Here is a 22,693-nt window from a genome sequence, read left to right on the forward strand (position 1 = left end):
CCTATCGAACGGAAAATAACAGATAGCCAGAGATATCGACGAGTTCCTATTATATGAACTTCAATTATATAAACTATCTGTTCGTCGATATCTGTTCGGATAAATGTAGTCCTACTGTAATTACAATAGTAAATACGTACGGATTATTCTACCATTACGCTTCATAGCTATCTCCTACTTCGAGTAACGAGTTTCGTTGAAATTTTTATCGATTCATATATTTTACAAAAAGGAGTCACAGAGAATCTCCTAAAATTATGAATCTGTAATATTCCTATGAAAAATTACGAATCGATCATTTCGACAGTTCTATAGATCTTTGCCGATAAATAAAGAAACCTGCACGACTCAAGGATACGAAAGGATAAGAAAAAGTATAAGGAGTAATCAACGCTAGTTAAGATTTGTGCCGAAGTACCATTCGATCGATTTGCTCGGTAATAAACCGGTTGATCGATAAAGAAAACATCGATCGAAATAGACAAACGTGCGGAGAACGCTGGTTAATGAACGATACAAGGAATCATGGCACCACGCTATTAATCTTTTAATTGGTCGTTAGAATCGAACGGAATAATTGAAACAATTAAACGGGGAATTCTAACTTACGATTGAGTTTTCTCAAGACGTCCGATTCGATTAGAAAAAGGTTTACGAGATAGAAAACCTTTGGGAATGGCGATCGGGAAGTATTGTGTGTTTCCCACGACAGTGTCGATAAACGATAATGGACCCTTGTGTTTGCCATATTTGTCTTGTCTAACGAAACGTTCCTGTCCGATTGACTGTGTATTTACCGATCCTGGACTTAACAGATAGCCGCTCATTGAATGCGTCAGTAAATCGTTAACCTTCGATTTCACCATGGGACTTCTCTGTCCGCACCTTTCTTTATTCCTTGTCTCCTTTGTTTTCTCTCTTTTTCTACCTTTTCGATTTGGACGCATTTTACGCCAATAAAATTTCGTATACTGGCTACAAAAATCATCGTACGAGGATCGTCCAGATATAGTCGTCGGTTTTGAAATAACAACGATACAAATACATTTTAAAAACTTCTTTTTATTTCCAACTTTAGTATATGTACTAAGTTAGTTTTTAATATAATCAGCAGCCCTATTTCAATGCTTATCGTAACGATAAATACGAGTTTTTGTATACGTTATACACTTTCTTCGTCATTCACTTCCGCCGTTTACACGTAAGCATCGTCTTGCACAGTCCCGTAAATCATCATTTCTTGCGAGAAACGTTATCGTTGATTCCATAAGTACATTCAATCTCGGTCTAGTCTACACTGTAGAAAGTCTACTTTCTGGACGACCGTTTATTATATCAACTACGTGCATATCAGTTATTACAAAGTTATAATTACCATTAGATTTATATCAATTAGGCTCAAGTATTCGTACATTAAATTTCGTATTATTTGCAGGTATTTTCATATGGTAACTAAAATTTCATATTAAAGTTCATAAATAATTATCAAATAAAATTTCATATTATAAAAGTGGAAATGAGACGATGTCCTCGTTGCGAAACTACTTAGAAATACTTCTTGCGGTCACTGTACTTGCATGAAGGAATGGAAATTTAGTGCGAATGTTTCTATTAGTAAGTAATTGAGTTTCGAATATCGATTTAGATATACATATTTATCATCGTCGCAGATGGTTGTGAAAATCACGCCCGACCATTAGTGAGTTTTGCATGGTAATAGTATGTCGATTATAGGAAATCTTTCTGGAAGAAGCAGTCTCAGTGAGGTATTATGAAAAAGGATTTTGTTCTAGCGCACGTAGTGCTTGCAAACTATGAAAATCCTGTATGAAAAAAATTGTGCAAACTGTCATTAAAAAAGATCTTGTGAAACTTCTATTTGAGAAACCTGAACGTTTGAAAGTTTGAACGTGCTTGTCCTTTTGTACAAAGCAAGCGAATTAACGAGCGAATCAGTGAGAGTCTTGCTCATTGATCGCATCTAACACTATGTCTGGTTTGGTCGAAGTAAACGACTTAAAATTACGTGATCTTTAGGACGATACTATACGTACACAGGCCTAAGATAATATAATATAAAAATGATAAATTCGCGATTGAACGAAGATCAGACGAAAATTAGACGTAAAAGCGGGAAGTCATGTCGATGATTAATCGCTATACGTTTATACGAACGCGTTAATGCTCGTGCTGAGAAGCGAAACTGATGGATCTTCCGCCTCGACCCGATAATATTTCAGGAAGTAGCCGAGCTACGAAAGAAAATGCGATGACTGACGTACGGTGCGCTTCCTGAACGCTGCTGAACACCCGAAGCTTCACTATGTATGGAGATGTTTCTTACCTCTGAATAAATGTCTACTATACGAATGAACTTTCAGAACGACTAATATATCGTTTTCTCTAGGTTCAATAAGAAAATTTTGTTTTCAAACGTTGATAGTTGCATGAACGTGTAATAAGAAGTCGCAAGGAATTGCGAGCTCGAGTTCTAAATAGCGTTTCGAAGCTTTTTGGTCGACACTTGTCGTCATGATTCATGATTCAAAATAAGAGAAAAACGTCGCACGATCGTCTATCTAAATTATTAATAAAAGCCTGTAAAAGCCATAATTTGTATCGACATTTTCGATCGAAATGAAATTCTTTCCAATCTTTTTCAATAAGTATGATATAACGTATAGTATAATATATCACACAGTGTAATATAACATATGATTGATATAAAATATTTTTCAAACTATCGCAAGTATCACCGTGCGAAAAAGAAGAATGGTGAAAATATACTTTTAAACCGACTGGTATACTCGGCAAAGAACAAACGGGGAAAAGTAACGAAGCGATAACCTCGATGGAATTTACGCGTTATAAGGTCTGTCGGTTTCTTTGACTGATAACACGTATAGCTGCAATTAGGTTAATTAGACAGCGACAGTGCGTGAGCACGCCACAGGCAGTGGCGGATCCAGAAAGGGGCGATTCAAGAGTAATAAAATATAAAAATACTATGGCAGATTTTGAAAAATTTATTAGGTATATAATTAATGTGAGTTTAATTGTTTTCGCTGTAGTATCGGACAGAGGTATTAAAATATAAATTACAAGCAAATTTTAAATCTCATTAAAGAAGGTTCATAAATGTACCTGGTCGTGTACTTTTACGCGTTTTGCCCCACCCAAGAAACTCACCCTGGATCATCTACTTTTACTGGTCACGAGAGCCATAGGACGTTTACGTTCTCTTTCTACTCGCACTATGAATCAAACTTACCTTTTATATCATTTACTATTATTTATTTGTTATAAAACTTCCGGGTTAAAACTGACTCGCAGTTATATTCCTCTTTGGTTTACACCTATGGTCTACTTTTCCAAGCTTAACATCTTTCATTAAACAATTAGTTCTGAAATTTATAACTTAAACTTGGGCTTAGAATTATGTCTATAATGTAATAGTCAAGTTATGTCTATTACCTCTTATGCACCTTATTCTCTATACTTTTACTATTTATATTCTGTCAGTGTCTAATCTTCAGCAAAATACAGATCCAAATAGGAATGTAAAATATAAACTAAGAACTAAGAAACTCTAACAATATAAAATTAAAAAATACAAAAATATAATACAAAACTATAAGTTATGAAATTATTCCCTGTTCCTCTTTAGTCCTGCTTCTACTTTCTCTCTCCTGTTCTCCTCTCTTCCTACTAGCGACTTACATTTTATATAAATTATTAAAAAATTCAATAAATAGATACAAAAATTCGTAAATTCTAGGAGCACGTGACATCGAGCTGGATAAATTTAATTGTCTAATTTTACGAATTCATCCTTCCAAAGTAGACAGCATTTTATTTTAGTAAAGTATATGATATTTCGTTATATACTTTATAATATTTCATGTCGATACTTGGAAATATTAGCAGCTTTTGAATTATACTAGCGCATGTTATGAAATGGAATGTTTTATCGAATGAAACATTAAACGCACATAATCCTATCAAAATATATATTCAATCAATGTAATTTAATATTACCGTAACGATGCATCCAATGTGGATTATGGTAAAGAGTGGTACAAAAAATGGCTCTGTACTACATGTGGAATTTTATATTTGCTATCTTTTATTATCGAATATCCATTTTATTTTACAGGTATCATAAAATACCCATTCTATTTTATCATTTCCAATAATAAAAATCGGCATGCTATATAACAAAATATTTTTTCGCTCAATTTCTAATAATCCTTGGATCAGTGTTTTCTTACACGAATAATAAATATAACGACGAATAACAACAAACAAGAAGATTTACGTTATCGAAGTAAAAAAGTATAAATCAACATGAAGAGATAGGTCCCCTAATCTTTATTGACCAACCATTTTTACTTGACTCAAGGATTTCCAATAATAGTATCAATAATACAACGTACAAAAGCAAATGACTTGCATTATCATCGCAGGGAAATACAGCAATTTTCGTGTTTATATTGATCAAGCTTTCTCCGCGTACATTAATTTCCAATGGCAATTCGTTCTCATAATAACATTACATATAAGACACAAAATAACACTATAATAACACTAGTGCGTACTAACATAACACGTTCCTTCTTCGTTTTCTCGCTCAATAAATACAGGGCGTTTACGCTATTAGTTCCCAGCGTTTTTCTCGTAAACGATAAGTATGAGGAAAGAATGAAAGAGGGAGAAGACGAATGATTCAAAGTGATCTACATATTTATGATAATATTTTCCTCGCAAGTGCGTAAATGCACGTGCGTTTTGCAGCTGCGCTATTCTTTTAAACGGAAACCTTCCGTCTCGTTTTGCGTACATCGAACCCTCTCGTCTTTCTACCAAAAAATGCATTAGGGTAACACAATCGAAAACTGATTACTAACTTAGAACTAAATATTTTAACTTCAATTTTATAGAATTTATCACATAAAAGACAAAGAAAACATAAATACAATAATACTGCGTTACGTCTTTCCTCGTTTTTCGCGTGACACTCTACAAAATTAAAGTTAAAATATCTCTTAAACTGGAAAATGCACGTGCATTTTCGCACTTGCGCGAAGAATATTATCCCGAATATATAGATCACATTGGACCATTCGTCTTTCTCCTCTTTCGTTTTTTCTCTCATGCTTGTCGTTTATGAGAAAATCGCTGAAAACTACTAGCGTGAACACCTTATATATCCAAAGGACATGAAGTTGTTGTTTCGGTATTCCTTAAAATAAAATTGCAATAAAAAATGTTAACTTCTGCGTAGGACCATAAATAGATTGAACTTAACGAACTGGGATTGTATAGGCAGTTGGGAAATTGGAAATTTGTTAATTAAGGTCAACTCTCGTGCACATAGAAGCTAGGTGTCAATGTAGGTTGTAAGATAGCATCGATTAATTGGTTTAAAATTAAATTTTTTTGTCTTATATAAGCACGGAGTTCATTTATTCTATTTACTTGGACGCGTTTCAACCGAATCGCTCTCTAGATGAGATATCGTTACGTAAACGTGTAATTTCCAAGAAAAATTCTTTTTCTCCTTTTTCCAATGAAGGACAAGTTTCGTTATCGAGTGGGTGTATTCCAGGAAAACGCATGCAAAAGGTTGGGAATAGGTGAAAAGTGGATGAATCGATTTTGAAAACTGTAGTTGTGTAGGTAAGCGAAAAGTTGGGAATTTGTTAATTAAGGTCAAGTCCCGTATTCTGTGCGCACGTGAAAGTTCCCATTACGTTTCTATCTTTCCATTGTAAACTCTACAATGCAACAGACTGAGAAACTGAGTAAAATTAAGTCTAGTAATTTTGTGTAGCCACTAATTTTATTCAAGTAAAGTGTGGTAAGGTCTGTTTAAAGGAACAGTGATTAGCCAAAATTATAGCATATTTTCTACAATATAATATTTCCTAAAATTATAATAAAAAGTAAATTAATATATTTTAATAGTATTGGAAACACGTGCAAAGTTTCATAAATATGAAATATAAATTATATATAATACAAAAGAAAAAGTGACAATTTTTTAGTTACGCTTTGATTATAATAATCGTGGACAAATGTGTGACAAATTATAGACAATTAATGACAGTAATCGGTAGAAAAATATCACTAACGATAGAATTTTCTTCTAAAAGTTAATATTCAGTAACAAAGGTAACGTCTTCTATCGTCTTGTCATCTGGAAAACTCTTTATCCTCGGCTTCTTCGAACCTTTCAAGACACAATTTTTTTACTCCTAGAGAAATTATTTTTTATAATTTATTAACAATAGAAGCATGGTATTATCGAATCATCCAGGCACGTGACCGTCTACTTATTGTTTCCAGCGGAATATTTACACGAGCAGCGAACGTCATACTCTCGCAACAATACTCTTAATAATTCCGAACACGACCCCGATATAAATTATTATATTTCTGCGTATTCATCGTCATTGACCATTTTTGTTTGCGTTCAATCTCGACAAACGAAGAATCGCAGTATCGCACTGACGTAGAATTAATCTCTCAGCGATCATCACTTCACTGTATTTATAATTTATCAAAGATTCATTTCGTGACTGCAACTATAGAAAAAAATTGCCAGAGCGACTTGATTTCAAAAATAACTTTACTTTAATGCTACTATTAACATCGAATGGTAATATTCGTGCAACGATGTGCAACGTGATATACAAATTGTTACAAAAACAAATTCGATGCTCACAATGTAGAACATCTCAAAAACATAAATCCTACAATTCCATAAGACCATTGTTTGTCTTTATTTCAACCATTGACCTTCTAGTACAAAGATAAATTGCGGGTAACATCGAAAACTAAATGTCATTCAGCATTGATGACACGTGAACTTTCTTTGTTATCTCGATATTTACGTAGAATCAATTATTCGAGAAACGCCCACATATTTATAAAGAAGAGAGCCTGTATTTTATATCATATTCCTCTTCGTACTTAGTTGTATTATATTGTTAAAAAAATTCCATGTTTTCATTGATAGACATCATCGTGTTATTTAGCGTTATTTTTAATGTTACGATAAAAGTCCACTTGAAAGTAAAACTATCGCGAATTGCTCTCGAGAGTATCTTGACGTAGTGTCCACTTGTGAGAAATACTCTCGAGAGCAACTCGCGATAGCTTTACGTTCAAATAGAAACCTACCTTAATGTCAAATCTCTGATAACACGGACAACAGAGTATAAATGAGAATTATTAGTTTTCCAGAGAAAAATTTACTCGCAACCTTCTTGAATATACGATTTTGAATCTCCTATTAGAAGCTAAAATAAAATAAAATAGCGACAAAGGAATTTACCTGTTAGAATCGTAAGCAAAGGACATGGACACCTGTCCTTAATCTGCACTACCTTTAAAGTGTTGAAAGCTATTGCATCTCATAGCGACTCGCGCGGTCTCTCTCAACGCATTGTCCACTCTTACGAGAAATATTCGCGAGAACAACTGACAAACGAATACACAGTGAAACTGTTATTGCTGTAGAGCTGCTCTCGTGAATATTTTTCGCAAGCTGACAGGACACTGCGTTCAGAGTGACTATCCGATCTGACAGTGACTTGGATAGTCACTGTCGGCAATCTCGACGCAACTGTCCATTTGCGTACACTTTCGAAAGCAACTGGCGATAATTTTACTCTCGAAGGAACATACGCACCTATGTACCTTTAACGCGTTAAAATCGCATGACATACTTCATCTCAAGATTCACGCCTAACGATTTCTTCGAATCGCTTCGCAGAAAACGCCGCATTGCCAACATCCGGCGTATCGGTGACTTTGACGGAAGTGCGCAATGAAGCCAGGACAGATACGACGTTCAGACGCTTGTCAGAGGTAGACCGCAGCCTGCTAGAGAGTTTGGATATCGGTCGTTCCAGGCCCAGACCCACCGGTCGATTCCTGACGATGCACAAGAGACGCCGTAAGAGGCTTACCACTAGATCCTTAACCGAAGAGCCTGGTATCCTGGACGATATCTTCCACGGCCTGGTTCAGGTAAGCCATTGATCGACGAGGATTTAAACCTTATATGTATATACGTAAAAAGATGCCATCTTCTCGGAATCGTATCCACTGTTATCTTTAAGATTCGGCTATCTTACGATATGTATCGTTTCGATATTTCATTCGTGTTATTAAGGGAAGTTGGTTAAAGGGATAGAACGTATACAGATTTTATAGGATATTAAATTTTATATTTGAATAAAGTGGAAAGCATGTAAGAAAGGAATATATAAGGAAAGAATATTATTGAATGTTTTATAAACCATGCTTCTTAATATTGGATTAAAAACTTGGAAATCTTGAAGGTAAACTATACAAGGTTTTTCGTTTCTTCTTCTTCTTCTCTTTTTTTTTTTTTTTTAATATCAGATTAAAAAGTTTGGAATGTCGAAGGTGAAACGTAACGAATGGGAGGAAAGCTCGTAGATTATTTTTGTTTAAATTGTTCTTCGAGTTTAGATCGTGACATAGTGAATTGCAGTTTAAGACAAACTAGACTACGCTATCTCGTGTTATAGAACGCCGGGAGACTTTTGAGCTAATATTTTGAAGTTAAGTTTAGTTGTTTATATTAGTATCTTTGATCAAAGTTGTCGAAAGCTGATTCATAAATTACGGAATAATCGTATTGCGTTATATCTGTGTCAAAGCTGTGTTCATTACCTTGGTAATAAAATATATGTGACGTGTATGAAATCGAAAACTAGATGAAATAACGTTCATATATTCCGTTCGAAGACAAATGCTAAGTTTGTTAATTTTTTTATTTTTTAATATCGAAACTTTCGTATCTTCGTGTTTCCAAATCTTCAAGTTTGCCAATCGTCTAGAAGAACGTTCCAATCTTTCAAGTTTCGAAACTTGAAGACCCCGAAACTTCCCGAAAATTGATATCGATACAAGCAACGCGAAGAAGAAACTTCGCGAAACTTCAAATAGTCTCCCAACCGAAAGGTAGTCGTTTCCTCTTGAGATACTGTTTTAAACTTTCCAACAGACAGGATACATTGTTTACGGCATCGATATAAGTACCGAGGATTTGGAGATTCGTGAAACTCTTTGTCTTACGTACATATACTTTGAAAAATCTCGATACGAATTCGAAAATTTTCGATATGCGTGTTAATTTTCATCCTGTTCTTCGCTTCAATTCCTGGAAACAATGTAAAAAAATATGACATACTAAATGGAAACTATAACTCTCCTATTTTTATTTTATTTTATATTATTTTATTGACCGATTGGAAAAATAACAGCAGGAAAGTTACCCAAGTGAGTGAATAATTAAACTAAAATTGAAATAAAACACTGTAAGTGGCAAAATTGAAAAATTTTGATTTTTTATTGGAAACTATTCTACGTACCAATGAGAATACTGTGGTATAGAATTTATGTGCAATTTCCATTTCTAAATATTTATTAATAATGCTAGAGAATGATTTCATGATGTCGTTTCTATAGAAAAAGATATAAATCCCAATAAGCATTAGTTAACTGATTTTTGGCTTTTGTTTATACCATCTATCTAAATGATTGAAACATTGAGTCGTTTTTACAACTAACAATTTTCTTCTACAGATACACTTTCCTTTTTCATGAATTTGGGTTAATCATGTGTTATCATGCATAAGTTTTCTTTTCCTCCTGAAAAACTCGTTTCTTAGCACTTACAGTGTTTTTTTACAAGCACTCTTCAATTAGTAATTGTAATTACTGAAACTAGTTATGGTTAATACTTAATTGCTAAATAATACCTAAGTGCTTAAATAGAATTTAATTAGCGAATATGAATTAAAAATTAATGAAATAAAAAGAAATCCAATGGGACAAACAAGATCTAAAGCGACATAGAAGGTCGTTGATATTAAAGTAGATAAGCGAGATAATTGCGGAAAAAGATCAGCAGATGCATGTAATTTGCTATTATATCCACAACGCTTCATTTTTTCCGACTGATTTTGTACAACTTATTAGATCGAAATAAAAAAACTGATTAATTAACGAAACCGGTCCGGATAATCGGATCGATAAAATCCGAAGTAGTTAAGACACTTAAACTGTTATGTAATTGAAGCGGAAAACCGATGACACCGGTCGAATGATCAGAACCTTTGTGCAATTTAACCGGTTAAATGCTAATACATTGCTGGTCAGTAATGATCGTGATGCTGGGTGAAAGTCATTGATTCTGTTTAGAATTTACGCGTTCGTTGATTCTCATGTTCCATAGAAAAAGGGAAATATCGCTGTATTTCAAGAACAATAACACCGGCAGGAAAAACGTAATTTTTTAAAGAATAAAAAAGGATCGAGTTTACTTAATCATGCTTCTAACTAAATGAAGATGATTGATTGCAAAATAATTTTAGTTCACAGAGAAGAAATAGTAATGTCAACTTTTTTCTTTTTTTTTTTAGAAATGCTGGAAATATGTTTTTTAATGAAAGGAAATATGAATTTTTCATTGTACTGAAAGAAGGGATTACATTTTAATAGGAATTATTCCTGTACAGTTGTTACAAAAATTTACAAAACACATATACATAATTTCTTAATGTTCAACATGCTGAAATTCCAAGCGTGATTTCCTTCATTTTAATTTTATCTGTTAATCAGGATAGTTGTAAAAACGGAGAATAATAAGCTACGTGTAGCTAAATTTGAACGAATTTTTTGTTATACTTATAAATTTAATAAATGCATGACCCTTTCTATATATATTATATATATAGAATATATATATATATACACACTCACACTCGGAGGATCAATATTTCATCTTGTGCTTAATGGCATAAGGGTACATTTAGCAGCATATCCATCCAAGTTTCAATTTGTTCCACCCTTTTAAAGCGAAAGAAGATGAAGACCTTCTATCTAAAATCCATTTGAAGCTCCTTACACTTTCGTTATTAATTTAAATTCACGTCGATTTTAAAAAGTTGAACGTCAATATCATTATAGAAAGTGTGTGCAAAATATTCACGCGCATTCACTTTAAGATAACATATTTTCTAATGTCAGTTAAATGTACTTACACGTTCTAAAATTCTATTATTTAAAGATACAGATGGTCGTATCGTTCTAAAAGTAAAATTTTACTTGTCCTTCCTTACTGCTTGTATTTTTTTGTAAAATACAGTGATAGAGATTAATTTCGTTTATGTAAGAATGATTTCTGTTACAAACGATCAGCCTTGTCGTTATCGTTTATTACAAACTTGTGTAGTTTGCTTAACCTTGATACGAAATTTCGCACAATATAATTTCTTTTCCTACGATCATCTGCGATAATAAACTGAATATTATACTGTCTAAATCGTGACTTAGCAGTATAATATTAATATACATTTGTAAATATACGAGTGTCTCGATTAGATCACCTAAATATTATTTACAATTGAATGAGAAGCTTATCAGGACAAAGTTAAATTATTTCAGGGCGCAATTTTTTCCCCAAGGTCGAAAACTATAGGGTATCATTTAAAAATACACCGATAACCTTGAAATCTTCTAGAAAAGATGAACTTGAGAAAAAATTCTTCCCACCGTTACACGTGCTTCTTGAAATAGTTTAGCTTCGCCCTGAGAAGTTTTTTCATACAATCGTAAATAAGACAGATATCTAGGTAACCTCGCGTAACTGAGATACCCTGTATACGTCCAAACAAATATTATCCACAAAACAATTAAGTATTACCTATATATATAAAGTACTATATAATAATTACATCAATTTAATTATTAGTCATATCCTTAATTTGCTATTAATTCTGTTCTCTAATAAACGAAATAAACACAAAGGAACATGTGGCAAGCGTTCTGCGAAACTTTCGTATTCAAAAGTTTCTATAACAGAACGTTTGAAATTTACTGAAAGCTCTCTTTGAATCACTGACCCACGTATGTATTATTACGCGTTCATTGAAGCTTGCTATTGCTCCGAGCCACATAATTTCACGAAACGACACGAGAGAGTTCGATTAACAGAGCCACGTTCCAGATCCTTAATGATTTATTTTATTATATTCTCGAGAAATGGACACGGTTGTTCCATTACAGTGACATTGTGCTCGGGAACACGTTTCAACCCTTTCTAGCGACAATCGTCTATTTCACTGTCGACCTAATGCGATATTTGATGGTTTGTTGCAGTGCGTGTTACAGAAGGCTAGCAACTGGCGATTTAATGCGTTCACGCTGGAAACGGTGACTGGAGGTAAGCAATTAAGAAAGAAGAAGAGAAAGAAAAGAAGTTCGCTTGTTTCGTGGCTCGTTGAACCTCGACATCGCGAACACGTTGACTTTGAAAGCGATAGACGAAAGCTCGAGGTTAGGCAGCTATTTTTCAAAAGATTTAATTAATAATCGAATGGAGTAAATTGGTTGAGGATATTTACGTTCGAACGGAAAGTTTTATTGCATCGATTGAATCATTAATACGTTCCGTGCTTTGTAGGAGTTGCATGCTTTTAATTGAATTTTTTAAACCAAGTCAATCTGTTTGCTTGAAATATCTAATTACAAATAAATAACAATCCTCTCCGTTGAATTTTTTCTATTTTGATAAACGTTTAATCGTTTTTCTGCTATTTTCAACAAATAACGGATCGAGAAGCATATTTTTCACGGTTATGAAAATTGCACGGCTAGTGTTTATTAACCATTGGAATAATTTAGAACAAAGTTTGCCAAGTTCTCGATCGCAAAGTTAAGGCAGTCTGATGTTCGTCTGCAATGCGAATAAAATCTGATACAAGTCAATTTCAACTGATCAAGGTTTAATATGCGTTACTTGGTAAAAGGATGGAGAATATTCCTATTGCCAAAAAATCAGATATAAGAATATTACACTAACGTTTATTACACTAACAGCTGTTTACTTAAATAACATAGATTACGATGATACTTTTTTATATTTATATTTGCTATGTTGAGTATTTTTTATATTCTATTTCATTAAATGTTTAATACTATGTCACTTTGATAATACCAAAGTAAAATGCACATTACAGTTTCTAGTAAAAATAAGATGTAATAGTTAGTTGTTCAGAGAAAGATATTCTCAATTTTTTTATTTATCCTATAATTTAAATACCCGCCGAAGCTGTTTGTTCCATCGGGTTGTTGCGGGATTCTCGCGGATTTTTGTGTATAATTTTTTATTAATACCCACGCCCCGCCACGAGAGAATGTTTACGTTATCCACGTACTGAAAGCTTCAGCGTTGTATTATGTATTTTATAAAGCAAACTGGCTGGTACGGCGTTTTACTTCTGCCCTGTTAATATTGCAAAATGTCTTTCACAAACAAAGTACTTCTTCCGAGAAGTCGTTTCTGTCTGTTGCATGAATTCAAACGAGGAGATGCCTTACAGCAACAATACGATACCAAATCTAAACGAAAGATATCCGTGAGAAAATAATTTCACTACACGATTGCGCCACGCAATACAATACAAACTTCGTTATTCAGGAAATGTAAATAATTCAATTATTTTTAAAAACTATTACAAAAATTATACAAACGTAAATAAAATTTTAACGTTGTATCGTATTGTATTCTATTCGTTCATTATACCAAAGCTTATGCCTATTACAATGTTTTCGTGTATGTGCCCGCTTGATACATTTTGTTTCTACCTCGGTTTATTCCTTCAAGCTAAATCTTGGTAAATAAAATTTTAACAAGATACTCAAATACAATCGTCCTGTAAAAGGATTTCACAATTTTTGGAAAAATATTATATATATCTAGTACGAACCTAGCATGAAATAAAAACGATAATTTTATTATTCGAAATAAATTAACGATTTACGGATCGTTTGATATACGAAGAAAATAGGATAAACTGTATTTGTTAACGAAATATCGACGGTATAATGTAAAAAGAAAACAACAGATGCATTGATCTATTTTTCGTTTGTACAATAACATAGAGAAAAAGGCAATTTTATAAATTTATAGGCCACGATAGAGCGATAAATTTAGGAATTTTCCGTAATACAAAGAAAGCACCATAAAACCTTCAAGCAGCGAAAAAGCTGCAATAAACAGCCAGATACATAATTCACCATCGATGCACGCTTTCTAAAAATTGGATTTTGCAATGGAACATGCACCAGCATCTCGATATTCACCGTCATGTGTGAAAAGGAATCTTTGAAAATATCAAAAAAAAAAAAAAAAAAAAAAGCAGAAAAGAAATTCCTAGAAAGAAGCGTCGCTTTTAACGTAACTCCGACCCGATTTATCATTCAACGTCAAAACCGCGTGTGAGCATGCAAAGAGCAGCGGAACGCGTGGTATCGAAAAAAAAGCCCGGTTCTCGCTTGAAATAAGAGTATTTCGCTTTTCCAACCTGCAGGATCCGCGGGAATCCTCGCGATACATCGCGATCCAATATTCACGCGCAGCTTGATTTATTTGGCACGAGCCGGAGCGAACTGAGAAACCGTGATATTTATGAGAAAGCGAGAACATTTTCGATTGGGCCTGTTTAAGTCCGGTGCAGTTATTAATTAACACGCTCGGTGGTCATCGGTAGCCGACGTTATGAAATTTTTTAGAACGACTAACTAATTAAGAACCAACCCGATAATTTATCACAACGTGATAAATACAGTGCAGCTTCCCTTACTCGAAGTAACAGGGAGACAAAACTGTTGGAACAATGGAATTTTCGAATAATAGAACAATCACGTTTCTGGCGTAAAATTTCATTTGTTCAAATACAGATTAACATCGATTGGCAATTTCTTTAAATATGGACCTGGTATCTTTTTGCCTGCTAAATCACGCAATTCTTTCAACGGAAGTAACCGCAGAGAGTTAGATTTTTTTTCTACTTTGATCCATCGAAGCCTTTTTTCGAATACCACGAATGACTCGACATGAGAAAGCACCATTCCAATTAACGCTCTTTCGTTCGTTCTTTCCATTTGTTTAAAATCGTCGTTGTTAATCGTCTTTGTGGCTTTATGTTTATCTAAAATCATTTCATTACGTCTACTTACGTATATTATGTATATTTCGAAGGTTTTTCCGCTGTTGCATTTACCGAGGAATCCACATGCTTTGGATAATGCTCGATATCATCTTTTTGCTTTTTAATATGAATTTTAATGCGATCTGCGGTCGTGGCTTTCCCAGCACCGTGTATTTCTGCTAATTCTGTTACAGTTACATCGCTTTCGAGCTTTTCAATTATGTGGTATTTTGTTTTCATAGTTAAAACGCTATTAGTTTCATACTGAATTCTTCAAATCAAAGTTCATCCGAATTTTTCACTCTCGAATTCATTCTCGAATAGAGAAAAGAATACATTGTGTATGATCACTATGTTCCGTATGTGAACACCATTGTATACGAATGAAATACGTATGTACATATTTGAAACGGAAAGAGGCATCTGTTACTAGGAAATATCATGTTCGGATGATAGAGCGTTCGGATATTCGGATAATAGGTGTTCGGATAAGAGAGGTTCTACTGCACTTCGATTTCCGTCAATTTTCAATTTCATAAAATTGTAGAATCTAGATGGAAGAAATGGTGACGTAAAAGAAATATTAAACGAATCCTTGGAATTTCCTTTCTATAGCCACAGTGTCAGGAAACAGAACTGGAGAATGTAAATTGATTGGAAAAATTGAAAACGAAATGTTGTATTAAACCAACGTTGATTCTCGGTAGATTGAAACAAGACAAATTTCATAGACTAACAAATTTTTAACAATGTAAACGATTTGGATATCGTTAGGAGAAAATGCGCAAAATACAATATAATATTTTGCAAAATGTAAATGTCATGGTGTCGCGTATAATCTATCGTGGCTCCCAGAGTAAAATATATAAAATTCGCGTGACAGTCGACGTGTTAACCGGCTTTGCTGTTAATTATTATCAGTTTGAACGCATATGAAATATGTTTTTCTTTTTTTCTTTTCAAATGAAACTTTAATCTTATATAATGTCTTCGCGATATTAATTAAATTTATAAAAATTTGGTACAAATAATACTAAAGAGTAAAAGCTATTAGAAATGCGAATGGCATCCGTGCGAACGTTGTTAATTCTCTTCTTTATTCCTTCCTCTCTCCTCGTTTTATCTATCTTCCTTTCATCATTTGAAATTTTTCTGCTTTAAAGTAGTTTCAGTTTACTGTTATTTAATGTCCATGAGATTTTAACTCGACGACACGGTAGCTCGACTTACAGCTTAGATACCATTCCCGTCGTATCACGTTGCGTTTGATTTTCAGGACGTTCGCTTCCGGTACTATGCGTCCACCTTTTCCACTGGTACGGACTTCTGGAGTACTTCAACCTGGACGTGGTAACCGTGTGGAAATTGTTCGGTAAGTAAATACAAGCGATCACTTTGTCAAAACTCGCGTTATGATGATATGGAAAAAATAATTTTTATTTGGAAAATACTTTGTGATGTTTCACGATTTTGGAAAACGCGTTTTCAAGCGTTGAATGAAAACCTCGTGAACGCACATAAATATACACCGCGCTAAAAATGTAGTCAGACACTTTTTGAATTTTCGTAAAACGCGATTTAATTTAGAAATTATAAACTCGTTCGTAATATCACCAAGTTTCGTACTCGTATAATACGCACGACACATTCGTAAATAAAACTCAATGGTAAGTGTTGAAATACCTTCGCGAGCCACCGTATCGCGCCCGTTTCTCCGATACTGCGTTTCCGTGAAGGGCAGAAGTCGCGTATACCTCCGTATTAATGATCGTTGCTCTCTTTTTGCACGAAATTTTTACGTCATCGTCGGGCCTGGAATACAGGTCGGAAGCTATTCGTCACCATTAAATATTCAAAAGGGGAGAGTCCCGTGAAGAGAAACGGCCCTCTTTACGCGCCGTACGTATTCGTATTTATAGACTGTACACGATGCTTATTATTTATTTATTCTGTATAAAATTTCCATACAAACAGGATTTATGTAGCGACATGTATAAAAGAGAGGTTGGATGGGGTTACGTGAATATTTAAGCCCGCAATCGGTCGACTAAAACAAACTTGGCTACGCGAGGATAATTGTTGCAGTTTCTCTCGATAGAGAGGATGATGGATAATAATTGTTGAAAAAAGTATCGAGATGATCGACCGTATTATTTGTTCGAAGGTATTTTAGGGGATTTACAAGACAAAGCCCGAAGAGATTTATCTAAAATATTCGATAAAATAATTTGTGGTTCTCTGTTGCGCAATCGTTCATTGTTGGGGAGTTATATCGTTAAAATTAATTAAGCGTAAAAACTCGCGTGGAAATTGTTGTGGAATATTAAGAATATTATTTTTGTTACATCCTGATGTTCGATGTTTGCAGAGTCTGGGATCTAACTTCGCCGTAGCCCCGAAACATTTTTAATTATGTTACTTTTTCGATCCCTTGTTTTATTTATTAATTTATTTATTATCAAAAATTTATTTACCAAGTAAACTTCGATTCGGTATTTTGCATTTCTTAACGTAAATTAACTACCAACTAATATCTCGTTATCATCTTCGATTCAGTCGCTTTTTCATCTCTCTTCTCACCTCCTTTTTTCTCTTTCATCTTCGATTCGTTTGCGTGTTCAATACTCTTTATCTTTTTTATCGTTCTATTAAAAACTCATTTTGTATGAAAATTAAAACATTTATATACATATAATGAAACGGTAGAAGGATTGTGTCTACACATTGAATAAAAGAAAATGAAACCCCAATCATCCAGGAACAGATCATAAACTATGGAATGGAGAAAAGGTAATTTTTGGAATTTTTGTCTGCCTGTTTGCTTGTCTCGTATCACGTAAAAACTACTGAACGGATTTTCATGGGGTTTTCTCTGTTCTATAACTTAGTATCCGAGAAAGACAATAGATTATGTTTCACCTCGATCCATTTCCTAGAAGATGAGAAATAGTCTGGCATCCGAATTGTATGCGCTTCCATGTTTGTAGAAAGTCAAGCAACGATGATTACTGTTCACGTGGTGTTTGTTCTGAGATCGAATCCTTTTATAATTTAATATTCTTTACTATGAAGAATCACCTAACTGTTAGTATAAAAAACACGTAGGTATTTTATTTATAAAATTCAGCTGCTTAAAAATCGTTCCGTATATCCACGCGAACAAATACGCGGGCAAGAGCTAATTGTTAAATAAGAGATCGCGATAGAAGTTTAAATTACAGAAAAATAGAAATTTTATCGAACCCTTTCGCTCGTATCTTTTATTACATCGTTACTTCATTTAAACAACGAAATTGATGAAGTTGTACGTTTCCAATACACATAACACGTTAGATGCAAAGAAACTCGCGTGAGCAACTCTTATTCTTTGTAATTCGTTTAAACGGTGATTCCTATCGTTTAAGCTATTTTTTATTTAAAACAGCCACGCAAGATCTAAAAAACATATGGCAAACAATTTAATCATACTCCGTCTTCTCCCATTCAGCCTTCATCGAGGAGGGTTATCATAGCACAAATCCTTACCACAACAGTATACACGCGACCGATGTGACGCAGGCGATGCACTGCTTCCTCCAAGAAGAAAAAGTAAGCATATACGACAAGATTTTATGGCTTGTAAAAGATAAAGTATAATGAGATGTGTAACGTTGTAAATTTACAGATCAGGGCGCACTTAACCAACTTGGAGATTATGGCGTCGCTGATTGCCGCGGTGACGCACGATCTGGATCATCCAGGCGTCAATCAACCGTTCCTAGTTGCCACGAGCAATCACTTGGCTGCTCTCTATCAAGTAAGTCGACGCAATTTTCGGCATGTTTAATACATAGCTGCGTAGAACTCGTGAGAAACGTTCGTTGACGGTTTTCCAGAACACGTCGGTTCTTGAGAACCATCATTGGAGGTCAGCGATAGGATGTCTTCTGGAGAGTGGAGTTTCCGATCAACTGCCAGCCAACGTGAGGCCAGAACTTCAGCGGCACATCAGTTCGTTGATTTTAGCGACGGACATCACCAGACAACAAGAGTTTCTCATTCGATTCAAAGTGAGCTGTGAAAAATCTTGTTAACATTCGTCAACTTATAGGCAATATTAACACGTTAGCTATTTATCGATGCAAAAAATACTTCGAAAAAACGAGATTTTACAAAGAAGATGTATTTAGCTTATTTTTAATGAATACCTCTTTGCGTCTGAGAAAGTATGAGAAATTGATGGAAACAGTCTTTTCGATCTAACAAACTTTCTTCGGACAATACAGCAGTTTTTATTAAAGAACACTACTAATACACTAAAAATCGAGTAACCAAACGATGATATCAAATTCATTAAAGATATTGAATTTTTATGCAATCTCTATTTTATCTATAAATATAAATACACGTTAGGAAAGAAAATTACGTGGAAGCAAAGGAAGAGAGAGAGAGGACTCTATTTCTTCTATCGTTTTCTTATTATTTTAATATCTTCTTTTTATCATATTTCATCCTTCTTCTGCCGTATGTTTGCAGCATTACTTGGACGATAACCTGCTGGAAATGAGACGCGCAGATGATCGGCATTTTATCCTGCAAATAGCCCTGAAATGCGCCGACATATCGAACCCGTGCAGGCCTTGGGACATCTCGCAAAAGTGGTCGCACAAAGTATGCGAAGAATTCTTTCGTCAAGGTGATTACGAACGTCGTCTAAACCTTCCGGTGACGCCATTATGCGATCGGCATACCACTAGCATACCAAAGATACAGGCTGGATTCTTTAAATTCGTCGTGACGCCTCTATACGAGGAATGGCATCGTTTCCTGGGCGATGGTCTCAGTGTATCGTTAATGGAACACCTGCGTACAAATCAGAAGAAATGGGAAGCTTTAATTTTGCAAGAAACAGCGAAGGATACGGAAACGGAAATCTCGGAACTCGAGGAGGTGGAAGACGCCGTCAGCTCTGTGGGAGATCCAGCTGCGGAAGAGGATACAGCAAGTATCGATTTGCTGATACCAGCTGCGTACGTTCAATCCTCTAAGATGCAGAGTCTGCCAGCGCGAGTTGGTCTGGAACGTGTTGGAAGACGCCATTCCGTACCATTAAATATCACGCAACCCATGACTCTTCTTCCACGAAGTAACGTTAGGCGTGAGAGTCTACCGACTGAACAGAGCAGATCGAGGAATCTTTTATGGAAATTGGATGACCAGAGTCTTTTAGATCCAAGCTCGATGTCTTTATTGTCGTCTAAGACCAGTATACCCGAACTTTCCCCGAGTGCCAGTAATACAGGGGAAAGACCGGTCAGTGCTGAAAGTCTGCTGCCAGAAACCAGCATAGCCAGTATCACGAATAGCACTGAAGCCTCGAGATTAAGCACGGTATTACAATCGGATGCGGAAAAGCCAAGTACACAGACGAAACAACTAACGAGACAACAGACCTTCCCTCCACTACAACCATATGTCAGAACAAGGTACTTGTCCACGACCGCGGAGATGTCGCAATGTTACTCACAGATCTTATTAGAGGCAGACAGTTCGGCTTCTTCCTCGTGCTCGGTGAAAGAGAAATCATGTTCGGATGGCCGCTGCGGTACTCCCCCGTCAAAGGAAATGGATACCAGTAACGTTGCAATATCGAAAGAAGTAAATATGTTAAATAAGAGACGAGGTTCCGCGATTCCGGAAACGTTTAGACAGAAAACAGAACCGGTACCAACTATCGAATATCCACGTCGTCATTCGGTTCAAACGATCCGTATAGAAGATATCAGCTTAAAAAATCGATACAAACGACCAACTTCTGCTCAAGGAACAGATTCCACGCATGTTTTCTACGCGTCTTTAGCCGGTTCACGTACCGACAAGGATGGTCACAGCATCGAGGAAGAATCTAAGCCAGGTACTATCTTCGTCTCGATATTAGAAAGTGAAAAGTCGATAAACGAGGAGCAACGGACTACAATATTTAAAAAATCAGAACAGTATGGTTCGATAACCGTTACTGCGAAACCAAAGTGCACCAACTCCGAATTACGAAGATACTCAACTCCTGTGCCAGAAACTAAGACAATAACGACTGATACCAGTGGTAGACGATTTACCGCGATACCAGTATCCTCCGAACTTAGCACACATAAAGTGTTCTTTATTGGTAGCCCGCCAGACTCGCCGCCCCTTGTTCAGAGCGTGTCTTCATCGAGCGATAGTGGTAGCGACTCGCGAAGAGCAGATACGAATAACGAGATTGTTTCTATCGGTAACAAACGGGATCCGGATCCTATGAAAGAACGAAATTCAAAAGTAGCCAAACTAAGTATGGATATGCAGATGAAGGAGAACGTTGATCCGCGAGCGATAGAAGATACAAAAGGAATTAGTTTGTCTAGAAAGGGAAGTCAGGTAAAGTTTCGTAATATATTCAATTCATAATATACAGCTTCTAGATTTTTTGAACAATTAATTTGTTTAAAAATAATAATTGATAAATTTAAATAGTTAATATAATAATGAATTATAAAGAAATAATTGTGTAACTTAAAAATGGCAGCACAGAAATTATAGTTATATTTACTGCAATATTTTAATTTCTATTTCATCTTGAATAAGTACCAATTCAAATTAAAGTATGTTGTCGATCGTTATTTAGTCATGGACCAGACGACGTGGCTCTGCTCCAGTTGGCCTCATGTCTAGATTGGATGACATTACGGCACCAGCTATACCAACCAGGGTTGATCATAGTTCCAGGCGTGGTTCTGTACCAAATGACATTACTAGACAGCAGGGTAAGAGAACAACAAATAATACTGCTAAATCTCCATAAAATCAATAAAGCGTGGGTAATATTATAATAATATTTGCTGTATTTTCAGGTGGTGGCTTTAATAGACTGGCCTTAGGACCTCGAGAGGGTAATGTTGCAGGACCTCGAAGAGCAAGTCTCCCGCAAGAAACTGCTCTTGGAAATCTTCTTGGCAATATCTTGTCTTTAACAAGTATGTATATACGCTATATAATTAAAATTGTAATTAACAAGTTTTTGCTTGAAGTTTGTTACTACTAGCTGCATGTTTCTAGATGAACGAGAAAATCTCCCAATAAATAATAACAATAATAATAACAATACCGGAAGTAGCAACAATAACGGAATAACAAGAATAATCGATAGTACCGGCCCTGGCATGCCGTCACCGCGGCGAGGTTCAGTGCCAGCAGACATATCCGAATTACGCCGTGATATGTTCAATAGGAGTAGCATAAATGGTAAGCCTCGTAATCGGAAAAAGATATTGAGGAGAAGGAGTTCCGGAGGACCAGAAATGTTCTCTGGAGGATCCACAGATGGAAACGATAATGGCACATGGCTTAAATGGAAGAGGGAACTAGGAAAAAAGGACTCGATTCCTGAACCGATCGTCAAACGAAGAGGTTCCTTGCCCATAGAGATGGTGGCCATTACTCATGCTGGTCGGTACAATCATAGATAAAGGAGGATGTCGTTAAACACAAGCCGGTACCATTGCGTTCTCCACTAATATTTTTACGATGGAATTGAAAATTCGCTAGTTCTCACTTACTTACTCACTTAAATATTTTCAATTCGTTAGCAGCATTTTAGTAGAAAATCTAGCATTGATCACATAACACTACGTACGTTCGATATA

At 35.2% G+C, this 22,693-nt stretch overlaps 1 protein-coding gene across 15 annotated transcripts in view; it reads left to right on the plus strand.

The window, feature by feature from the left end:
- LOC132907358 (uncharacterized) overlaps nucleotides 1–22,693 on the plus strand; it is a 140,867-nt gene that overhangs the window by 114,140 nt on the left and 4,034 nt on the right. For 12 of the 15 annotated variants that reach the window (XM_060960482.1, XM_060960491.1, XM_060960386.1 and 9 more), the window contains 10 exons: nucleotides 7,781–8,037; nucleotides 12,202–12,265; nucleotides 16,312–16,407; nucleotides 18,523–18,623; nucleotides 18,700–18,831; nucleotides 18,911–19,084; nucleotides 19,551–21,428; nucleotides 21,676–21,814; nucleotides 21,902–22,024; nucleotides 22,107–22,496. In XM_060960482.1, the coding sequence (XP_060816465.1) occupies nucleotides 7,781–8,037; nucleotides 12,202–12,265; nucleotides 16,312–16,407; nucleotides 18,523–18,623; nucleotides 18,700–18,831; nucleotides 18,911–19,084; nucleotides 19,551–21,428; nucleotides 21,676–21,814; nucleotides 21,902–22,024; nucleotides 22,107–22,496 (3,354 nt within the window). Of the gene's footprint in view, nucleotides 1–7,780; nucleotides 8,038–12,201; nucleotides 12,266–16,311; nucleotides 16,408–18,522; nucleotides 18,624–18,699; nucleotides 18,832–18,910; nucleotides 19,085–19,550; nucleotides 21,429–21,675; nucleotides 21,815–21,901; nucleotides 22,025–22,106; nucleotides 22,543–22,693 lie in introns of all 15 variants that reach the window. The other 3 variants (XM_060960473.1, XM_060960497.1, XM_060960506.1) reach the window with 3 other exon arrangements.

Source organism: Bombus pascuorum, chromosome 1, assembly GCF_905332965.1.
Source record: "Bombus pascuorum chromosome 1, iyBomPasc1.1, whole genome shotgun sequence".
Lineage (NCBI taxonomy): Eukaryota > Metazoa > Arthropoda > Insecta > Hymenoptera > Apidae > Bombus > Bombus pascuorum.